Source organism: Telopea speciosissima, chromosome 7 (genome assembly GCF_018873765.1).
Source record: "Telopea speciosissima isolate NSW1024214 ecotype Mountain lineage chromosome 7, Tspe_v1, whole genome shotgun sequence".
NCBI classification, from domain to species: Eukaryota; Viridiplantae; Streptophyta; class Magnoliopsida; order Proteales; family Proteaceae; genus Telopea; species Telopea speciosissima.
Genome location: NC_057922.1, coordinates 18,353,686 through 18,378,312, shown reverse-complemented (window position 1 = coordinate 18,378,312; position 24,627 = coordinate 18,353,686). Strand labels below are relative to the sequence as shown.

The window sequence follows — 24,627 nt, the reverse complement described above, 5'->3', positions numbered from 1 at the left end:
TCCGCGAGGCATGAGTGGGATTGATCCAGGGAGGCACAAGAACTACTATTAGCGCTTAGCACTTGTAATTTGTAACTTAAGTTGTGATTTCATTGATCTATGAACTTGTGAGTTGTGACTTCGAGTCATGCGAGTCTTGTGACTTACTAACTTTGACACTTAGTGTATTGCCTTTAAGGCTTTAAGCGAGTTATTGAATATTATGGAGTTTATGAGAATCATGGCACTCATCAATGTGTATTGGCTTTAACTTGATATGTGATGAAGTTAAATACTATTATTAAATATTAACGCTTAATCTATGTGTATTTAACTATTTATACATTAGGGTCGGACCGTATGTCAATCAAGGGTGCAAGCCCAAAACACCAATTTGAATTCACATTTTTACAATTTTATGGTTTAAATGTGTTTATTAAGCTTAAATAAGGCTGTCCATGAAGTTTCGTGCCTAGATATGGCCAAAAACCCCGAGATGGATCCCCAAATATTGCAGAAAAAATGCAATATTTCGGTCATATTTCGCGATATCTCGGATATTTCGGATATCTCGGTAGGCCCGAGATACCGATATATCGCGAGATATAGTACTATGGGGATAAGGTTAGGCCATTCCTTTTTAGTGTCTAAGTCTATTTTTGAGTCTTCTATATAAGTTTGTAAGGGAGGCCAGCATTGTATACGAATTTGATTAATGAAAAGCTTTTGTTTGCTGCCATAGCTGCTGCTCTGCTCTTGAGTGAACCTTGTGAGTAATATCAAGGCTACCTTGTGGGTAATATCAAGGTGAAGGGATTGGTGGACTCCGATCGACTCCTTGCATCTTGTAGATTGGGAGGTCTTTCTTCTAGTTCTTCAAAGCTGCTACCATTGAAGATTTAATCTTTCAAGTAAGTAGTTTATTAATTCAGCATTTAACCTTCTTCTTCTAATCCTCTAACCTAAGCTCCATCTACTCCTATTATCACCCCTTCCATTAATCCATAGATCCATTAGAACCCTAAAACCCTAAATCCAATTCTGCCCTAAATTGCAGAATTTTAAAACCTTCCCAAACCCTAACTTCTTTATACCAAAATAACCCCCTAGACCTGCCCATTAATACCCTATAAACCCCTTTCCCAAAATCCACCCCTAAACCCTAGATCTCACAAACAGTCCATTTTCATAAGGCCTCTAACCCGAAACCTTAGATTTCCAACTTCATCCAAATTGATCCAAACCTACACCAATAGACTCATAAAATTCTGCACATCATTACCAAATAAAACCCTAAGTCGAAACCCTAACCCTAACCCTAATTCTGCCCTAATTAGCCTAAGCTGTCCCAATCGGCCAGCCTTGTTAAGAGATCCTATTACCCTGGTTCCTAGTGGGATTACTCCTACCTAGGACTACATTAAAGAGTCTCGAGTTTACAGGGTCATGTAAGGAGTGGCCTGGAATTGGTCCTAAATACAGTTTCTTTTCTTTTTCTTTTTTGGGGGGGGGGGGGGTTGGGGTGGGGGTGGGAAGGGGAGGGGGCACAAAACGCAAGACTTGAATATGCGTCTTCATGCTGGCAGCCGGAGTTTTCACCATTGCACCAAGCTATAGCCTCTCGTCAAGTCTGTTATTCATATTACTTAGGAACATTAGGCGTGGCTCCCTAGGACTTCTTCTATCCAATTTTCTTCACTTTCATTAAGGATTCACGTTAATCCAAAGCAGCCGCACCAATGTCATATTTTTCTTCTCATTTTTTTGGGGTCAATGAAGTTCTCTTTTCTGAGCCAAAAAAAAAACTCACTTATACTTTATGACATAAATTCACAGAATATCCATGCATGTCAATGGAAGCAGGATAAATTATAAGAGACCTTCATAGGTCAAACTTTCTTTTTATTGGCCATGTGGCTTACAGACTATTTAATGAGGCAGTCAACTCTTAAGGCAAGGAAACAAAAGGTGTAAAGCAGCAAAAAACATAGCTAGTGCTGAACCATGGTCCAGGCCTACACTTTACAGGATTATGGTTTCAACCCAAGGTCCAAACTTTGAAATCCTAAACCTCCAACCCAAATCAGAACCCAGCACCTCCTAGATGCAGATGCATTAGCAATCATTGAAGCAAGGAATCCTTGGCATAACCACCCAAATTTCCTAGGCCAAGAATGGCCTAGCTGAACCATCTTAACCACCCAATCTATCACAGAATTGTTATTAGATGAAGAAATAAAACTATGAGCAGCCAAATTTCATCCTATCATGCAGATGCACTTGAGCCAACTTGACTGAGGGGCTTCCAACGGTTTAACCAACACCTTCCCCCACACCCCCCGCCCCCAAACCGTGCACCTATCTTTATATTCCATCTATGGACTGCATGTTAACGTACTTTTATTTTTGCAGGAAACAAAAAGATAAAATGTAAAGAGCAACACACACCTTCGCACATTCACCAAGCCAGCTCATGATGCTGCGTGCAGCTTGGAACATCTCCCCCAAGGCAGTTAAGGTGGTCTGTGGAAAAAATAAAAAATGACCTCGTTATTAGCGATAACTCTCACAAGCATAGAAGAGGGGGGTGGGGGAAGAAAAAACACAAACATCAATTGTAAGCAATTGTTGTTCCATGCAAAAGCCACCAGCCTCTCAAAGAATTATTCCATTTTTTTTATGTTAAACTTGAGGTTTGACTACATATCATGCCATTAGTGACAATTATTATCCGTCATCACCTACACTAGGTAAAAATGGGGTGTGGGTAACTTTCATGCCCAAACAAGAAGAGAAGTGCCTCAAAAGTGACAAAAGTACAAAAGTACAAAAATGTAATATGATTCCATTATCACAAAATGGCACTTCCTGCAATTTAATGAAACATTGGACTCACTTTTAAGTACTTCCCCTGCTCATTTAATATTGAAATTTGACTAGTAATATGGGTGTGGGGTTCCCTCCGACATGGATCCACTCACATGCACCAAAGTCTGCCACATGGAAAGACGGCACAGCTCATGATGATACAAACATCACTAACAGTAGTTATTCAGTATGGAAGGAGGATTCCTATTGCCTCTGTATGAAACCCCTTCCTCGATCCCAGCTATTTCTATGCACCTAAACAAAATGATTTAGTATTCTGAGTTTCTCACTATGAGAGTACATAGGGAATACCCTTAATGGACCACATGTCAAATTTGGTTGCCTATCTCAATTGTACGACCTGCCTCTCTGTTTCAACTGTCTAGGTTGTTCAATCAATTCCAAACAGAATTTGACTTTTCAAACAATTTTTAAAACATTACAACAAAACATAGAGAAGTCAAACTAGTCTGAAATTTTAAACATGAGTAGTGACGTAGACAATATGTCCACTTTATTTCACAAGCATGCAAGAAAGGGTCTCCATACAGCCCATGCAGGAATCCTGCTGTCTCCTTTAGTTTCTTGTCCAAATCTTTTTGTCTATTTCATTAGCAATATAACTACCACTTTCCCAAACCCCAAAGGTGTAGCTCAGTTGCCAAGGGAGTGTGCCTAAATCAATATGCGTCCTGAGTTCGACTCCCCTTAACCCTTGGAGCCAGCCCATGGCTTCTTTGGTACTCATAGGATCCAGTGTTGACCCGGTGCGCATGTGTAAGGGTGTATGTAAGTGCCCGGGGGACTAGTCGGGCTGAAGGTCTGGACACCCTCGTTAGCAAAAAAAAATACCACCTACCCTAAAATATTTGTGTTAAGAAATTATTTATCCACCCGTGTCCCCTTTTGGATAGTCCGCCATGTTAGAGTTCCTGTATGATATACATATTATTTCCTCCCTTTCCTACAAGGTAAGCCTTTTAGAAGAAACGGTTTCAACATGATATCGGAGCAGGCAAGGGTCACGGTATCCAGTCCCCCTGGGAGCCGGCAAGTGTTAAGAAATTATTTATCCACCCGTGTCCCCCTTTGGATAGTCCACCGTATTCGAGCTCCTGTATGATATACATATTGTTTCCTCCCTTTCCTATAAGGTCGGCCTTTTAGAGGAAGCAGTTTCAACAATTTATAATAATATACAATAGGAAAACGGTTAAGAAATAGGGGGAGAAGCATTTTCCAGCATAAAAACACAAGGTACACTAAACAAATATTTTTTTTAAAGAGTCCCAACTTTTTCAATTCCTCTGTCCTTACTTTTGCAGCATAACAAGCTGCTCCAAACAGCTCACTCTCATCTGAAATGGCATTGCGCTCCTTCAATCTTCTCTTGATCTGATCACGGGCACCAATATAAGTGACACCATATACAGATGTCATCACAGTCTGCTTAAACAATTTCCTGTCCACCTTGCGATGTCCAATGATTCCAATAATAGCCAAATATTAGTCATATCAGGAACTTTAAAGATACATTAAAGAAAATTTCCTACAACATGTCGGCCGACTGCATACTGTGGTTTTGGGCATTCTAATTATTCTACTTGATTAACATATGCATAAATTTGACACAATTTAGTTGGGACCTCAGATAGAGCTTAATGGAGGGCAAGGATCCATGTAGCCGTCCCCATTTGGTTGGGATAAGGCTGAATTGTTGATGTATAAATTTGACACAATTAATAGGAGACCAGAAATTACAGCCTAACCTGAGTGATTAAAAGCCTAGCACGCAATGCATTTGGATCAGTTGCAGGATCTTTCTCAGCATCTCTCCGCATAATATCAAGAACTCTGCATTGCAATATCAAATACTCAATGAGATTAGTTTCCAAGGAGATCACTGCTCCAGACAAACATTTAGCAGTCACTGGATAGGATGTAGGTATAAAAACCAATCAACTATTTGAACAAAAAACAGAAATGACCCTTCCCCAAAGTGGCTAAAGTGAAATGGTAAGAACAGTATTTCTCATCAACTGTTAATTGTCTTAAGATTAATTTGCTTTGGCATTTAACTACATTTTAGAGACCAGAATGCAATTGATGTACTTGTACAGTTACACTTATCAGCCCTGGCAGTATGAATCAAAATACAAAACAATGTTTACAATGAAAATAAGCCATTAACTGCCTAATCATTATGATCAAAAGCATCAAACTCCCAAAAAAAACTTTTTTTAAGTTTGTCCCTAATGAATAAAATACAGATACATGCAAAACCGTCATTGTTAGTAGCCTTCTTTTCCTGATGCTCTACTTCTGTTCTTTACCTTCATTTGGTTTTCTATCTATATTCTTGCTCGTAGGCTGTATTAGTGTACTTCCTCTCTCTAAAAAAGGTGGTTACTCATTAGCCAAGAAAAAGAAAATACCATAAGATATGTACTGGGGTTTCTAGTAACTAATGGGATTAGGGTTTAGAACCCCCATAAAAGCCAGAATTGCAGGGATGGAACAATGAACCAGCAACTAAGAAATTTAATAAATCAGTAATGACAGGTCTGATTTGCCTATAAATCTAGTCGAAGATCTATTCCAGTAAGAGGATGAATCCCACAAAATTGGATCGGGATCTGACGTACAGATTTTAAATTATAGAAAATTCTAGTTGAAACAGGAAACTGAAACCTCATAAAGAAACAGAATGGATATGCAGGAATTTACAAGTTAAAACAGTGGACTGGTCATGATCTGATTGCATAAATAAACAGAAATATGAGGACTTAACAGTAGCATGAAATCAGATCTAGAAAATAGATTCAGAAATCTGAGTTTTGAATAGGTTGAATGCAATCAGGATTCTTGAAATTGATTGTGCTATTAGGGTTTTTAATACTGAACTGAAACTAGAATAATAACCAGAATTCAGAAGAGAGAAATTAAAGATTACAAAGGCAGGAACTAAGTCAGATATCAGCACACCAGTGAAGCAAACAGAAATTAAGAAAAGAGAGAAATCAAGCATCCACAGGATAAGAAATTGAGAGATCTCTGACCTGATTTCAATGAGAAGGGGAAAAAAAAAACAAAAAAGGGAAAAGATATGACTAGGAATCCACCTGACCTAGGGGGCTGGAATCCACCAGTACCCCTTGCTGAATCCACAAGATCCACACCTAAATCCCTAGATGCACCTCCTGAATCCACAGAAAAAGTCTGAAATACACAGACAACTGAACCAAAGCTTCATCTTCACTACTAAATTCATGGGTAGAGCATAGCCCTTACATATGTCTAAATAAAACTCCAAAAAATAAACTCAAACTAGGCCTAAAGCTCCTCTAGCCAACAGCTTGATAGGGAGGCAGTCTATTCCTACTAAAACTCTGAATAAAATAAGAAATAACTTAAACAAGGCTGGACTTATAGAATTCCAATCCCTCCTAACTAAAACATCCTTAATAACAATTAAAAATAAACAAAAATAGGACTTTAACTAGACCGCACGATTGGGTGAACCATATCTCCATAGAACAAGAATTGAACAAGCAAATGGTTCAAAAGTGAACCAAACCCAACCGCAAGCCAGTCTACCCCATTTCCTTCTCTTGTTTCTGCTGGAATTCTTGAACTTCTATGTCAATATTGCTTCCAGATTTTGACTAATATCCACCCTTTCAGCATACGATGCATTTGGTATGACTAGTTTCATTTCAAATAAAACAAGAAATGGTATAATATCTTCTGGAGTTATAGTTAACATTCATCTGCATTTTCTACTCACTAAAATCTCCCACATTCATTGGTAACTAATTATCAATAGATTATCCAACTGAAACAAAGTTCCCAGGCATTTTCGAATAGGATCATATTTGTAAACTAAGTTACTGTCACACGGTCCAGACTTTTCCTAATTTGTCTTTACACTTGGACTCATAGTTGTCACGGCATCACGGCGATCCAAGTCGGTGGAGGGGTGTCACGTCGATATATCGACATGTTGCCCGCCATGGCGAGCATGTCGACCATGTTTTATTTTTTATTTTCTCTATTTTTAATGTGTTAATAGATGTATACTCAAGTCATGTTTTATTTTTTCTCTATTGTTTCTCAAGTTTTAAGAAGAAAATTCAGAAATTGAAGAAGAAATCGAAAGAAATCGAAGAGGGAAAGAAGACAGGAAGAAGAAATCGAAAGAAATTGAAGAGGGAAAGAAGACATCAAAGAGGGAAGAAGAAATCAAAGAGGGTCGCCATGCAACCCTCTCCAGCGCCAGGACGCCATGGCGTCGCCATGGCAACGTCATGACAACTATGCTTGGACTTAAGAAAGGAATTATAAAAAGTATGATCTTTTCATTTTTCCCCCTAGTTTTCCTGTTCACAAAACATTATATACTCACTGTTAAAGAAAAGAAATGAATTAAGAACTTGCCTTCATATAAAGCAAGGTATCATGTGTCTAGAGACCATTCATTCCATACCTAGCAGCTATTCCTGAATAAACATCTGCAGGCTTCACTCCACCAACCAGATTCACTGCAGCTGCTCCCAACTGAATGGGTAAACAATTTCAATAAGAAACATAACAAAATATTAGGTGCACAGAGGAAAAATAATGCAGAATGAATTTTCCACATATTTACAAGATCATGATAAAGATAAAAAAAAAAAACCACAACAAAACCCAAGAAATTGATGGGTTGGGATGCACATAAAAACACAACACAAAATAAGGAGGAAAAGCTTAAAAAGATAAAGATAACATTATTCACAACAAGATAACTGAAACTCCTACCTGACACTAGTATACCTTACTAAGAAGAATTAAAGTCTCTGGCCAAGAATCAAGAAGAAATTTGTGGCCAGGCAAGATGTGGGTGCAAATTTTATAACTCATATTGATGGGTAAAGCATAGATTCAAAGTGTGCTGACTGACAGGTACATGTAGTTATAACTGTCATTAGCAATTTTCATTTTCTTGGGCTGTTACTTCAGCTAATTAACTATTATATTGTCATATACTCACCATATTTTTACTACTCCGAAAATCAAAAATCAAAAGTTGAACTACTATATACATCTCTGAGCTGATTCTGTTGAGAGCTGTATTGATTTGTACTACAGTACTACTATACCCATTTGTTTGGATTTGATGGGTGGTGTATTGGGAACCTAGGTCCATCTATCAGTTGTGGGGCATTCTTAAGGTGCTACAGTATTTGGCTCTTTGCTTAGATAAGCCCTATGAAAGGCAATACTAACACAGTAAAGGTCTACCCATCACCCTATGGCTCTATATTTTCTCATTCCCTCATTCTTTGTTTGCAAGGAAACTAGCTTATCATGAGCAGTCAAATCCACATCATACAGTGTCCATAAAAATATTTGCACTGCATTAAAGAGGCTTAGGCCTTCACCTAGAGAGAATATCACACAATAACGGATGCCAAGGCTGGTCAGTAATTTAGTTGAATCCCTCAATAAGAGTGATGTAGATTCATCACCAAATAGGGCTTGTTTCATTGGGAATAAGTCTAGGGTTGAGTTACATACATGTTGGGCCTTTGTTCCCAAGGGTTTTCTATGTATTAGGCCACTTTAATGAGCCTAAACTAGGGGTACATAGGTTGCATACGGGATTAGCCCAATACTTAGTTTATGTTTATGTTTTTTAATTGAACCGATTTAAATTGGTTGCATCCAATTGGTTCAATTTAAGTGACCATGTGACTTGGTTAAGTGGTCATGTGACAACTTAAGTGGTCATGTGATGTAAGTTGGGCTGGATTAGGACTCTATAAGTCCAGCCATGTTTTGAGTCTATCTCTTTTAGTATTTCAGTTTCCTAGTTGGTTTAAGTTACCTAATAGGTTAGGGATAAGGTTAGGCCATTCCTTTTTAGTGTCTAAGTCTATTTTTGAGTCTTCTATATAAGTTTGTAAGGGAGGCCAGCATTACATACGAATTTGATTAATAAAAATTAGCTTTATGCTTGCTGCCATTGCTGTTGCTCTTGTGAGTGTATATCCTTGTGGATCTCAAGGTGGAAGGGATTGGTGGATCTCCAATCAACTCCTTGCATTGTGAAGATCGGAAGGGTTGCTACTTATCTCCTTGCATTGTGAAGATCGGGAGACCCCATTGTTCATCTTCAAAGTTGCTGCCATTGAAGACCTGTAACAAGTAAGAAATTCTGCAACTATTCTTCTTCCTTCTATAAGGTCACATACAAGGTGATTTTCGTGAGAATTCTGCCCAGCCAAATCTAACCATTAGAATCTGCTAAAAATTTGATCAAGTCTTCTTCAAACCCTAAGAGAGACTCGATTCAAATTTCAGCCCCAAACTCCCACTCTAACCCCTTCATCTCCTTGCTCCATTAAAACCCAAACCCAAACCCTAAACCCTAGATCTCACAAACAGTCCATTTTCATAAGGCCTCTAACCCGAAACCCTAGATTTCCAACTTCATCGAAATTGATCCAAACCTACACTAATAGACTCATAAAAACCTGCACATCATTACCAAATAAAACCTTAGCTCGAAACCCTAACCCTAACCCTCATTCTGCCCTAATTAGCCTAGTTATCCCAATCGGCCAGCCTTGTTAGGTGAACCCATTACCCTGGCTCCTAGTGGGATTACTCCTACCTAGGACTACATTAAAGAGTACTTCAGAAAAAGTAGAATGATATTGTGTTACTTATTAAGCACTTTAGCTGCTTTGTGGAACTAGCTCTCCTAATATATATCTTTTTTCATCAATATGCCTCCCAAATCCCAATTTTAAGAGAACTGAAAACATGAGAGCATTTTCTAATTTCTTATTTTGTTAAAAAAAAAAAAAAAAAAAAGAAACAAGTACAAGGGAATGAGAAGCCTAAACCATCAGATCCCAACTGCAGCACCACAATGCAAAAACAAACACCTGGCACAGAAGCAACATGGTAAAACACCTCCAGGTGGGTTTTTTTTTTTTTTTTGTAGGGGGGCGATGAAAAATTAAAAACTCCAATACAGAGACAAGAAACCACCCTACATCAAATTAACCCCAAAAAAAGTTTATTGCTAAACTCCTTTTCATGCTTAGTCCTCTTTATTCTTTTTTTCCCCCCTTCTATGAATAGAATTGTTTTCAGAAACCACAGTTGTTGGCTGACCACTACTGACTGGTCTTGCATTTTTATTGAGTTCTCAAAAGACATCAAAATTGCCTGTTTCTAAGAGATGGGTGGAATTTAACTAGGGCATACGGAAGTTGTTCAAGAGCTAGCTTTCATCATGAAATCATCTTTTGTAAACTTACACAAAAATGATACAGTCGCACAATTATGTTGAGTGCCTCACTGTTTATAACTAATACAAGGAAACAAGAAGCAGCCACCCATCAAGAAAAGAAAATACCATCCAATCTAACCCCCCCCCCCCCCCCCCAAAAAAAAAAAAAAAAAAAAAAAAAACCCAAGACCTAGCCCTATTCCAAGCAGATCAGCTCAGGATCAGCCAAGGCTTAGTTTCAACCAGAATTAGCAGATCTATGCCAACTGTAGTCAAGGATCAGATCCCTGATCCTGAATTCCTGATCCCTCAATCCTTAGATATCAAGGAAAGAAAGTATGGGAGGAGTAGTGCTGCACCAGCAAACACTACTCCTTCCTGTTCCTTGAGTTTTTTAAGTCCTCATAGCTCTACCTTAGCAAGACAATGTCTCAACCTTCTTACTCCCTTTCCATTTTCAATTACTATAACTCCATCCACTCATATCAATACCACAAAATCTTAACATTATCCAAAAAAGAGCGCATCAGCAACAAATACTCCAAATACTATAGTTAAAACAAATCTAAAATGAAAAGAGAGATATTCCATTAAGAGGATACAAGTTTACACAGTTATTTAAAACCCGAAACCTAGGTGTTGCTTCCCACCTCCATATTAGCAAGGTTGAAATACCATATTGAAGACCCAACCTTCTTTGGTTTATAAGCCTAAGCGCGCAAAAGAGCAAACGATGATCATTTCGGAAGGTGAAAAGAGGGTAGTTAAGCAACATCATAAATAACAAAATAATATGAGCAGCTCTTTTCTGTAAATATATTCTCTGTCTATCCATATACTTAAGCAAACCCCCAGAACCCAGTCTTCTTATTTGTCTCCTCTAGCCAGGTTTCTCTATACCGCCCACCCCCATCCACGCTATTAGGTGACATGGCTTCTATAAGGCATAAGCTTCTTTTTTCTCCCTTAAATCTCTCAACCATACTGGTTTCCTTGAGTTTTCTCCAAAGTCCCCCCCCCCTTTCTTCATCATTATTACTCCCTAAAGTCATTCAATAGTTTCCAAATCTATTTAAATTTGTTTATTTTCAGTTTCTTTCACTAAAGTTTCAACCTTTCCCAATTCCAACCAACCAGCCAACAACCACTCCTTTTTCTCTTCCCCACCCCTCCTAAACTTCAGAAGAATTCCCACCCCCCCCCCCCCCAAAAGAAAAATCAAGTTACCCACTCCACCCTTCCTAACATTCAGAAGTTACCACTCCACCCCTCCTAAACTTCACAAGAATCTGTCCCCACCCACCCACCCCAAATAAAAAAAGAAGTTACCCAACAGTACTCAAACATATTTAAAACAATTGAAGAGGAAGCAAAACTAAACAAGAATTATTCTGTAACTCAAAAGACCACCAGAATCCAACCTCAGATTTTGTAAGATATATAGGATTAGATGAAAGCTAGAGAAACCTTGAACGATCACAATGGGTAGATATGGAGTTAAAACCAATCTCTGTTGCTGCGCAGAATTATGGCCTTTGGATATCAGGTTCAAACTTAATAGCAGCTCTATAAACTCGACTGTGTGGTATGTAATAAATGAATAATCCAATGTAAAATAATCAAAGTTACCAATAGAATAAACTGATAGCTATCTTTTTCCTGATAAATCTAGAGAGGTGAAGAAGAACGAGGCTGGCTCGTCGTATGATTGTGTATTTCTAACTTCTATGTATATTTGTTTCTGATAATGGTTTCAATAAATTTATACACAAAAAAAAGGATAAAAGAGGCTGGCAATAGCACTTGGCATCAACTAAGGCTCTTCCAACTTTAGCTCTAACAAAGCTATGTTTTCCCTCAACTCCGTTCTCTCTCACAACAAACAAAGAGATACTCAAACTCTGAGCTCATAAATGTAGGCATTAGATTGCTTAATAATCAATTCTCGTCCAACAAGAAAAGATGAACAGAATCCCCAAAACCATGGTTGTCAAGGTGGCAAGGCGACCCAAGGCGGTGGAGGGGTGTCTAAGTGCTTAGGCAACTAGGCGCGCCCGCCTAGGCGGTGGATAGACCAAGTGTTATTTTTTATTTTCCCTTTTTTCTAACATTATTTAGTATGCTACAACATGTACTTTATATCATCAAAAATCAACATTAAGTCGCATGAAGTCATCAAAAGTCAACATTAAGCCACATCAAGTCATCAAAAATCAATATTAAGCCACATCAAGTCATGAAAAATAAACATAGAAATAGAAGACAGCATAATTGAAAAAACAAGCTATTGGAAGTTTGAAACAATCAAAACATACATTTGGTTTATATGTTCTTGGAATTGGTCATTTTCAAGTATAACTAGTCTCACATTTAGTTTATACTGTTCTTAGAAAATATGATCTTATCAATAAGTAATTAACTTGCTCTAAATTTAGAGAAATGTTCTTGTTCTCTAATAAATTTGATTGATCAAATGATTTTATTTTTACATGAGACTTTTTGTATTAGATAGAGCACAAAACCAGCTTTCCAACAAATCCAAGATTGCTTATATCTGATATTTGAAGGAGTTATATTCCGGTCAAACCTTATTTGGTGTGCGCGAATGCTGTCAAAATCGCACTGAATTAAAATATTTTTTTAGATATCAAAACAAATGAATATTTTACTGCACTTTTGGTTTTTAGCAATGTTTTACCATATTAAGATTTATGGAATTTTTAGATTTGAGAAAAACCCCAACATTAGAAAGGTGAAAATTTCACCTACCTCCAAAAATTTAGTTTTTGTGCTTGAACTGGAGGATTGACTTTTTATCCTCCTGCAATTTGATTTTTTAACTATTTTTATTGGATTCAAATAGGGGGTATTTGCTTATTTATGAATAATATCTTAAGTAAACGAAATAACAAAAATTATTTTATTTACTTAAATGATATTTGACATAAATAAGTGCCCGAACCTGGTTCAACATCAATTAAACCAGTTCAAGGCGCCCTACAATAGGGTGCCAGCCGCCTAGGCACCTAGAAAACCACCTGGACGCCTAGGCGACGCCTTGACAACTATGCCAAAAAAACCTATACTACTACCTTAATCCATCCTATAATACAGTACTAGTATATAAAACCCCTACTAACTTCAAGTCATTGAGTATTGCAACAAATTTTCATTAATGACATATACCTCTGCAGCTGAGAAAAACCTTGACACATTCAGTCACATGACTCGAAGACTATTCTAACTACTTTGAACTGGTCCAAGTGGACTATGCGGGCCCACAATTGACTTTCTTTAATTTTCTGCAGATCTGGTCACTCATCAGGAGAAATGAATTCCTCTATTAAGTGATTCATCTAATCATAATGACTGCAACAACATGATGATGCTGCTAAGATATTTTATAATTTGTTTCAGAGAAACAAGAAATAATAAGGGCACATTATGTTGTCAGAAACTGAATTTTTATTATATCCGTCTCAACTATGTAAGCAGAAACCATCAAGAGCAGAATATTAGCAACAAAATAACATCAATTAGCAGAATGAAAAGATCATTACCGTGTCTCTTCCAAGAGCAGCATAGTGTTGTAATCCATTACATGAACCATCCTGAAACAAAAATAATAGTGAAAACCAAAACAATCTCACATCAAGTTAACTGCCATGAGATGATCTAAACTCATGCATATCTTAATCTACTGACATGAGATGATCTAAACGCATGCATATCTTAATCTATTTTACAGGAGTTCGGTTTTAGGTGTCAGAGGCAAGTGTGAGTCTAAGAATCAGAATTGTCTAACTGTTATATCTTAGAATATGGGACTCATCAGATAATATGGGTATGCCAACCTGAAGGAAATGGAGATATAATAGATAACAATAATATACAATTTCTAAGCAAGAAATGTAATAATCTGGTTGCCTTTATTATTTATCAATAAGAATGGAGACATTTAGCAGAAAATGAAGCAATTTGAACATGAACCTGGCATGTAGGACTCTAAATGTGATTGTGTACTGAACTTCTACAATGTGCAGAGTCAAAAGTGCAAAGAATTCGAATACTAATCCATTTTTTTTTTAACATATTCAAAAAATAGAAGTGTACCCCCTCCAAAAATATTTTAACTTTATTTTTTTGGGCAGTGGGTGGGGGAGGGAAATGGATTTGGTACATCCGACACATTTTATATGTCGTATCAATATCATTGGCATGATATGTCTAAACAGGTGCTTTGGTATTTTAAAAAATAAGTCCAGGTATCACGTCTTAGTATGATATCATGACTTAAATGCAAAGCCAGTGGTCCCACATTTCCGGAAGGACGTAAGAACTACAAGCACATATGACACAGGGCTGGCAGAGATCATATCAGAAGCCAATCAAACTGGGGTGGCTACTGAGGTCCCAAATCCTAGGCACAACTTCTGTTCAAGCCAAGTGGAAGCAAGACATTAAAAGAGAGTAAGAACTCAGAATGAGAGGCAAAGGGAGCAAAAAGATCGTCAATTTTTTATGTTATAATTATAATAGCAGAAGAGGCAGGGAAAGTATACTTTTAATATATTAACATCATTGTCGATTGCTTTTCTACTGATTTCTACATAAGACACTTGTACGCTACACATTGAGTAGCCAAGCTCCACTCAAGAGTCCAACATCTTGAAAAAGACCTTCTTGTAACCCATATCACCTTCTAAGTGGTCCCATTTGGGTAAAATCTCAGACCAATAGAAGTTCTCCAAGTGGGAGAATAAAACATTTGAAGAATTGATCAAAAATTTTAAATTGGTTTACTGCCTACTACAATAATGGTAGGCCATGAAAATGACATGTGACCAGTTCAGAGGATCAGCCATCTATCTAATTGCAGAACAACCACATCAACCCTCCACATGCAAAAATCAAGGCCAGCATGATCAAACTTGGCTAAGTATATACAGATATAAACATATAACCATATGGCAGGATGCTTTCCCCAGGCTAAAAATTCCCAACACCAGAATGTACCTGGTGAATAGGCATATGTGAGATGGTTGTTTCTGGTGAGGAGCTTCTCAGTGCTTCAGAAAGATTGATACACGTTGCTAAGCACTGAAATGGATCCTCTGCATTTAACCACCACCGCCTACCCTCTAGTGGTCTGTCTGCAGAATCAAATATATCATCCAAGTGGTTTTCAGTAAATGCTATTCGACCATCATAGGACAATTTGTCCACACCACCAGCATATACATTGGCCAGATGTATCTTGAGCCAGTGCAATCCTGACTTTCCAAGGGGACGCCTCTCAGAAAACTCCAAGACTCCCCGACACAGATCCGAACCAAGATGGTTCAAATAAGGATGCATGGGATATGCGCGGCCTCGAAAGTCAAGGTTGTGTGGGTAAAAGAAACCTTCCTCATCCTTCATTTTCCGGGCTACCTGCTCCAAAGTAAGATAATCAGTAAATTTTCTATCTGATCATCTGTACCCTAACTGGAAGATGGCATGGAACCCCAAAAGTCTTACAGCAAGTTTAAGTTCTATGTCACACCGCTGTGAATGCCTCTCACTATTCTCTTTCTTCGCAGTTTTAATTTTCCACTTCCATTTTTTAAGCACTTCTTCATCTTCTGTGTCTGGCTCCTCTGGTAAAGAAACCTGAAATGAACAAAATTAAAAGAGACAGATATGAGAACATTTCTAAATTCAGTAGATAATTCGGCCACTGCTCACTTTGTCAAGCTCCAGAAAGGCAGAACCAAAAATAATAAAAACAATAACATATAATTTTAGGAACATCCATTTACAAGAATGAGAAAATATAGTTCAATAAATGTACTAAAAAAAAACATTACTTCCATTAAGTTGACTCACATCTTCACGGTCCACCAAGTCAGCTAGACGACCTCCACTAGCCCATATTCTGTCCACAACACTAAGTACCCTTTTATTAACCCTCCATTTGGTATTGCCAAGTGTATCCAGTGAATATCAATATAGTGACTTTTGCAACAAGCAGAAAGGCAAATATACACAGATGGGTAAATATAAGTCGAAACTCGAAGAATGCGGGCACAGAGGATCACAAGGGTATTGAGACAGTTAAAAAGATCCAACAGGAAACTTTAGCCCATCAAATAACAGAGAAAAGGGAACAAAATAACAAAATACAAGTTCTCAAACCTCATAAACTGATTCTAATTGCTTCTGTGGAACCTTCTTAACTGCTTCACGCTGTTGTCTAGCTCCATGTGTGCGCATGACATAAGATGGTAAAAACAAGTATGCACCTTTGTCATATCTGCATAAAGAAATAAGGAAAGACCATCACAGAGTGAAATGAAATTGTGAAAACATGAGAAAATTGTGGCCAGCTGCTTGTCAGTATTTAGCTAAGACGTTGAATCATTTGAAAGCATTGATTATCTTGTGTAGAATTTTTTACCTAAGAGAAAGAGATGGAAATAACTATTCACCCAAATGAAGTAAATTATTATCTCCAAAACAAAAATATTTCCCAGTCAGAACCAACTGCTAAATTAGACAAGAAAGAACAAAATACTGATGATGAAACTTGGAGCATCATACCCTGTCCAGTTGACTGGAGGCACCAACATTGGCATATAAGGGATCACCATGTGCCTTGCCTGTTATGTGCAAAAGCAATTGTTTATGCGCCTGAAACCAATATATTTATGCAAGAGAGTATTTTCCGATGTTTCAACACGCCTCAATCAAATTAAACTGATTTATTTGTAGTGAAGAACAACTATACTATAAGTCAAATCATGTCAAAGTCTCCAACAATAGGGAATTGACTTACAGTCCTCTCCAATCCTTTGTGAACCAAAGGATCACATTCAATGACCCCAAATCTTCTGCTGGATTTCCTGTTAGAAGAAAGGTCAAAAATATATTAACCATTGCGTTCATAGATAATGAATGAATGTTATTCAGAAAGGAATGAAACCTTACTGTGCTTCTTTTGAAACAGTTCTCAAGCTGTGCCTAAATGCAGGCCGAATATCAGGTGGACCATCTGCTGCTTGGTCAACTGGAGGTTGTATATATGCTGTTTGCATCAACAATTCAATTAAACGGCTCCCAATCTGGAAAATATGACCATTCTTACATCAATACAAGGGGGGGAAAAAACTTTCTTCCGGAAACTATGCAAAGAATGCAAACCTTAGCCTGAGCTTCCAGGCCCCATGGCTTTGAATCATCCTGACCCTTCAGTACGTGCCTCAACTGTTGCAGCTTTTGTTTTTTCATCAAGTTATTAACTTTCTTTCTTAGCTTTTCTTGCTCTATGGTTACAGGATCACATTCACCTTCTTGGTTTTTCTTATCTTTGTTAGTCTTTCTCCTTGTCTTCTCCAAAAACTTGTGTATCCTAACCTGATCCATCATCCATTCCAAAGTTAATTAATGAATAATTCTCACCCTTTATATAGTGAAAACCCAAAGAAGGGGGAGGGGGAGAGAAAAGGGAAACAAGAAGTGTCAATTAAAGGAGCAATTTGAACTTATTTAATAAAGATTAAAGAGTTGCACTTTGAAATTTAGCCATTGGAGAGCCGCCCTAACCATGTAAAGAACATGAAAAGTTGCAACTCCCAAACAAGGTGATTTATTGTAATCTGATTCAGTTCCTCTATTTTGAACTATATGTCACTACTATGCCCAACTTCAAAAATGAATATCAACTCAAGATGTACCATCCACACCACTAATTTTTCATGCATTAATTATCAAAATTCGCCAGAAGTCACCCATTTTAATCTTACAAGTATCTCTAAAATGCTTCCTAATCTTAGTATTTCAGCATTGTCCTGCTCCAGATAAAATTTATCATCCTAATCTTTTGATATCATTATATTTTTCAAGGTTTTAACCTTGAACTCATTAAATTGCCCATTATCTTTTCTTTTTAATGTAAGTATTTTTTTATTGATGGCACACCACATCAAGAGGAATACGGATGAGATCAGAAAGAGCCAGAAAAAGCCAAAAATGAATGGTCTTCCACGGAGGGGTAGACATGCCTCTAGATCCAACAACTAAGGATGAGAGAGCCAGTTCAGGGATCCTGGCTGCGAGCAACCATCGTTTGTATTCTATTAGGCTTTCCCTATCAAATTGAAAGTTGGAATAGAAGAGATGCACTGGTCAAACACTCTCAACCTGGTGAACAGAAGAAGATGTGGGATCATTGTTTGGTATTGCTCCTCAATCTTCGGGGAATGCAGTGTTGTATTATTGTAAGTACTCTGTTCCAAACATTTCCTGGAAGTAGATGACAAGTTTTAAATCTTAATGCAGGCAAGGCATATCTCGTTTTTTTCAGTTTTTTTGCCACATTGCGTATAACGGGAATCGAACCGCTTTTCAATTTGTTTTGATACCAGCGAATGCTCTTCATAAGATCCACGAAGCATTGCGAAGGGCATGATCGCCTTTGCTTTAGTATGCACAAAGCTTTCTCCTTGTCAAGAGGCATCACTACCTTATTTGCAGGTGGTCTTTTAACATTGGTATAGGCTCAGGTGCTACTGATGCATGGACGGTTGCTGAAGACTGTTACCCTGGGGAGGCTCGTGGAAATAAAAAAGTTAAACAAAAAAAAAACAGGTATACTCCAGACCAGACCCTCAACAAAAAAAAAAGAGAGCCCTTTCCCCTCACAAAAGACTAAACTGTTTCACATACAAAACCAGTCATTCACAAAATCTTCCCACTTTTCCCATATACAATAAGTACTACAACAACAATTCAGCCTTATCCCAACTAAATGGGTTGGCTAAATGGATCCTTGCCCTCCAATCAGTTCTATTCGAGGTCATACTTGATACGAAGCCTAAACTATGCATGTCTTTTCTCACAACTTCTCTTAAACCCTTGGCTCTTTTAGTTCCTTCAATCAGAATTAAATCACTCCTCCATACTGGAACATCCAAAGGCCTCCATTGAACATGGTCATGCCGCCCATGCCACCTCAAATGACTTTCTCATATCTTATCATGTATCGGAGCTACTCCCAAACCAGCTCTAATATGATCATTCCTCACTTTATCCTTCCCAGTTTTGCCACTCATCCATTTCACCATCCTCATCTCCGCTACATTGAGTATATCTATATGATGCTTCTTAACTGCCCAACATTCCGCACCATATATCATAGTCGGTAGTATGACTCCAAACCATACATCATAGCCAGTCGTATGACTGTCCTATACAATTTTCCTTTTAAGTTTTAAAGGTATACACCGATCATACAACACTCCGGACGGCGGACGCACTTCTCCACTTCATCCATCCTATTTTAATTCTCTGTGAAACATCATCCTCTATGTCACCTTCTTTATTTATGATTGAGCCAAGACACCTAAAATAATCACTCTGTGGAATCTCCCTCTCATCAATTATCACCACCTCATTATCCGTCCTAGTGTAACTTTGGTTACACACCATATACTCCGTCTTTGTTCTGATTATCTTAAAACCGTTTCTGAAAGCACAGCAGACCAGCTGGCACCTAATCTCATTGTCTTCTTCGACTCCATGAATCTTGCTACTGTTTACTCCTTTACCTGAAAGATCAGAGCATTATTTATTTCTCGCATTCAACTTTTCAGTCACCTTCAAATTTTATCTATTTTTCTTTCCCTTTTTGTTCTTTTTGTTTTGTTTTTTTTTTTTCTCTCCCTTTTTGTTCTTTTAAAACTTTAAATAACTTTAGTATTCTTGAACTGGTTATCCAGAGCAAGTAAAATGAATACAAATATCGAACACGTTAAGCAGAACACCATTTCATAGGACAATCAAATTGCTGTAGATTAAGTTAATTGCATGCTCACAAGAATATGTATTTTGTACAACATTAAGTTGCATAATAAAGTTATAAAGGATAATGAAATTCAAAAGGTTTGACTATTAATTAATGCTGAGATCACTAGGATCATTATGGCAATGAAGATTTCAGAATCAGTACAAATGGAATGATAACTATCACACCCTTAATGTCTAAGTTCCAAGTAACAGGATCCCACTATGAAATAGTGGTCCATCAATACAAGTTGAGCCCTTCAGAGGTAAATCTATTGTTCTTTCACAAGCAATTTTTTATAAATATAGCCATGATTTACGTATTATAATCCTTTTAATAGTAATGAACAGCTGATCAACAATATTTAGAAAATAACTCCCAATATATGAAATGATATGATTTACCATTAAAAAAAAAAATACACTTAAATCAGATGTGTATATTTGTAGTAGTAATAGCATAAAGCTTAAGGTAACACAAAGGGTTTGGCACAACGAAGATCTGATAAAAATACGATTTAAAACTAAAAGAGAAAACAAGATGGATCAAGAAGGGATTGGTCAAATAAAGACATGACAAAAGGACAGCAATAAGATTTGTCTCTCTAAAAGCATAAATTTAAAAATATGTTAGGTAAGCGGAGTAACATAGATGAATGACAAATCAAGGCAAATAGAGCTACTAATTTAAGAAATAAAAATAAAGAAATCAAATATATCTCCAATTAGACTATCTCAAACCACCAAGTTAGCATTTTCCAGTTGTGTTTATTGATTCAGAATACAGTTTTCTACCAATATATATAACCCATTTGAAAACGGAATGAATGTTACAATGTCAAAATACAAAAATAAATAAATAAATAAAATATCTGCCCAATGACTGGATTGTTACATCTTTTCTTCTTCTTTTTTTTTGGTGGGGGGGGGGGGGGTTGGAGTGCATAAGCAGGTTTCAAAGCCAGAGTAGGAGCAGGTGATTCTACAGTGGGATTGCGGAAGATTCATGTCACTAAGCTTTCAACGAGGTAACAATAATACGAACAATGTACAAATGATCTCCCAAAATTGGGTGATGGATTTGAACATCAAAGTCAAAATCTAATGCATACCAAAGAGTCTGACTCAAAAAAAGAGCAACCCAGTGCATGAGGCTCCCGCTACTGCAGGGTCTAGGAGGGGCAAATGTACGCAGCCAAACCCCCTGCTATGCAGGAGAGGCTGTTTCCAATTTTTGAACCCGCAACCAACAGGTTGCAATAGCACAACTTAACCGTTGCACCAAGGCTCGCCAAAGAGTCTGACTCAAAGAGAGTAAAAAATGGATTCAGTGTCCCATCCATGAATGGAATTTAATGTCAAACACGGCGACATCTTCGAATCATATCACTTGTATACCTCAATACAAATGATTTTCTCAACCTGGAAATTTTCTTTTGTGTAAATGGAATTCATATTTTCTGCTAGACATGCCACACAAAAAAAGAACAGAGAGGGAGGAAATATAGAATGCGCATCCAATAATCTATGGTGTATTGGTAAGGGTTTGATAACTCCTCAGCCTTATCACAACTAAATGGGGCCGAATATATTACTGAAACTATGCATGTTTCGGCTGGCCATTTCGTTTGGCTATTTCAGTGGTCAAATGGTCATATTTTAGCCCAAAACTTCAGGAAAACCCTAATTAAGCATTTTTAAATATATTGGAACCTTTAGATTGTAAGAAAACAACCCAAAATGATAGTTTTGTTTTGTAACCCCAGGTTGGTAGTGTACCCTGCTACATACTTTCTCAAATATAGCCTATACTACTATAATTTAGTATTAGAAAACACAAAATTCAACCAAAATATGCATTAGGAATGAAGAAAAAAAACCATTTAATATTACACAATGTTGAAGTGTTACAAGTAGTCCAGTACAAGTGTATAACCAAAGTTAAAACACCCCTACAAAACCGTTTCTCCAACTCCATGTCAGTATCAACATAGAGTTCCAGGAAGGCTCAAAACCTTTGGGGAAAAAGGATTTATCCCTAAGTTTGAATCTTACACAAATTTTGCTCAAATGTGACATATCATCACTATAGATGCATTGTAATAGTCCTCAACACTTAGTTCCACCAAGAAATATAGGTGACTTGGCCAAAAATACCAAATCTGGAGTTTTTTAGAGTTTCTCCCCTCCAACAAGGGAAACCACTCGAAACTCACAAAATGAGTCGAATTTTTATCCCATTTTGATCGAAACAGTGATTTATATGCACTGTTTTGTACAGAAACCAAGTCCAAACCGAAATTTAGGAATTTCGTTTCAACCTTCGTCAAAACCAAAACATTTTGCAGAATCTCAGTGGCTTCGACCGAGATTTCGAACTATGGTATTGGTGTGTCAAACTCTAATACATGTCCATGTTGGACATGTATTTAAAAGAGCACATCAACATACCAAGGGATGATTCAAAGTGGAAGCATTGAAGATTCGGGCAACTAAACTTCCAAATTTAGAATGGGAGATCAAAAGAGGAAAAGGTCATCTTTACATAGCGCCTTGATGCACAAAAATAATCTCATCCAATGGTAACCCAATGGTAACCATGGGTATTCATCGCTAAGGAGCTCTCCAATAATCCCTACAGAAATTTACACAAGTTAGATTATTTATAACAGATTTATGGTTATTTTCCCCCAAAAAAAAAAAAAAAAACAGATTTAGGCTTAGAAAATCTATGACGCGACGGACAAATCACAACAGCAGAGATACTCTACTTTACCATCAATATTCAAGCTACCTTCAAAATTTCAGGAAATGAAATGAATCAAAGTGAATGGACCGATATGAGCTATGCCAGCTGATATGGAAGAAAATGATGTTCCTTGTAACCCAGCTAGTCGCTTAAATAAGATCTTACATACCTCTTGCTCCAGGGCTTCACCTATCTGGCAAGCAGCGTGGACCACCCTAGCGCTGCCATGTTCACCTCCTGTCATCAACAAGCCCATCAACTTATGCATCGTAATAACCGACATCATATCTGCCGGCAACTGATCGAAATACGGGGCATAAGCTGTCCTGTTCTTCCCTTGTCTACATAGTTCCTGCTCAGCAAAAATTGCGTCACGCAAGGGCTCAAACCAACCAAGAAACAATGACTTCATGTATGGTAAATTGGGTGCCAGCTTCTGGTCACACATGTCCACAAGAAGCTCCTTGTATTCTTTCGCAGCCTGTTCCCATGCTTCTGTTTCAATCCTTATTTGCCTCCTCCGAAGCATAAGATACTTCCCTTGCCCCATACGTGCCACCAGTTTTTGCGGCCGTCTCTGCACCGTGGTCTCCGAATTCGCTTTCTCGTCTTTCCTCATCTCCAATCCCTGAATTTCACCAATTGCAGCAATATCTTCATCTGCATCAGTCGAACAGATGGCCTCGGCAACACTGGCGTAACCCTTGATCGAGTTTCTGAAACACCCAAAACTGATTCTCCCCAAATCATCTTCTTGCGATGGTAACTCCCAATTTCGAAGAGAATTTCTTCCAAGGAACCCGGTGTCCAAGTAGCTTTTGAGCTCAACTGCTCTGTTTCGGTCGGGCAAAATCGAATCTAGGGAGTAACCCAGGAAACAATGAGTAGGCAATATCGACGAGGGTTCTTGGTAAAATCCCAACGTTTTAGAAGAGGCATGTTTTGCTATGTATCTCCACATAACTACTGTGGGCTGTTTCTTTGATGGAATTGGACCAAGGATTGTGGGTTTATCGACTGGAACGAAGCAATCGAGCTTGTTACAGAGAGTTGTCGAGGATGTGAGAGTTCCAATACTGGACATCAAATTTTTTTCAACTTTTAAGAAAAAAGAACGATGAATTAGAATCCAAGGATAAGTTAAATGAATCAAACAGGTCCTGAACGAAGCCTACGAGCTTCGAAGTCATGAGATCAAAGGGAAGCAGAGGGTGAGACAGAAAAGAGGGATGAGAAATGAGAGCGGAAACCTTCCTGACTTGAACGGTCCCTTCAATGATTATCTCTAGTAGCCGCTATAAACCCTCCTTAAACCTTTCTCTTCCAGCTATCTTTGCTGTTCTCTCTCTCTCGTGACTCGTTGAGTCGGGTTTGATTAGGCTGATCTTAATTTGCATGTCGTGAGGACTCTAGTCTCTGTACGTACACTGTTCGAACTCGCCGACTCTGCTAAAAATATTAACCAGAGAACTTCACTCGGTCGGTGGAGAACATAAAGCTTAGACTCTGTCCATTACATCCATAGAAGTGCTGGTAATCTTCGGTGTGGGAGTGCAGGGGCCACGTGCGCGTAGCAGCCAATGAGCGCACATTGACATCTCGGGATAGAATTTCTATCTTTCATGGGGGTGGAGGCGGTCTTTTCGCCCACACGGTATCTAGAGCTTTAGGCGTGGCTTGCCCCAAAAAAACATTTTTCCTTTTTTTATATTTACATATCGAAGAGGAAGATTTCAATAAAGTCTTTTGGGTTATCTAACAAATAATATAATTAAAAAAAAAAAAGAGAAAGAATGCTACATGGGTGTGTGCAGTGCGCTATGCCCCTACGCTTAGACAGAGGGGCAGGCAAAATGATCATCGGGCCCCATGGAAAGGCGGAATGTCCCAGGGGTGTGATGGTCATTTTGCCTACCCCTGTGTC

The 24,627-nt window shown here is 38.0% G+C and overlaps 1 protein-coding gene across 2 annotated transcripts in view; it reads right to left on the bottom strand.

Annotated features, from left to right (window-relative positions):
• LOC122669122 (DNA-directed RNA polymerase 2, chloroplastic/mitochondrial-like) overlaps positions 1-24,010 on the bottom strand; it is a 31,148-nt gene extending 7,138 nt beyond the window's left edge. For both annotated transcript variants that reach the window (XM_043865801.1, XM_043865802.1), the window contains exons 1-14: positions 22,873-24,010; positions 17,315-17,527; positions 17,102-17,235; positions 16,950-17,016; positions 16,715-16,773; positions 16,309-16,427; positions 16,001-16,113; positions 15,653-15,784; positions 15,149-15,565; positions 13,693-13,743; positions 7,334-7,404; positions 4,617-4,701; positions 4,165-4,317; positions 2,428-2,502 (exon numbers count right to left, since the gene is read on the bottom strand). In XM_043865801.1, coding sequence (XP_043721736.1) covers positions 2,428-2,502; positions 4,165-4,317; positions 4,617-4,701; positions 7,334-7,404; positions 13,693-13,743; positions 15,149-15,565; positions 15,653-15,784; positions 16,001-16,113; positions 16,309-16,427; positions 16,715-16,773; positions 16,950-17,016; positions 17,102-17,235; positions 17,315-17,527; positions 22,873-23,787 — 2,604 coding nt within the window. In that variant the 5' untranslated portion in view covers positions 23,788-24,010. The remainder of the gene's footprint in view (positions 1-2,427; positions 2,503-4,164; positions 4,318-4,616; positions 4,702-7,333; positions 7,405-13,692; positions 13,744-15,148; positions 15,566-15,652; positions 15,785-16,000; positions 16,114-16,308; positions 16,428-16,714; positions 16,774-16,949; positions 17,017-17,101; positions 17,236-17,314; positions 17,528-22,872) is intronic.
• Positions 24,011-24,627: the final 617 nt, after the last annotated feature.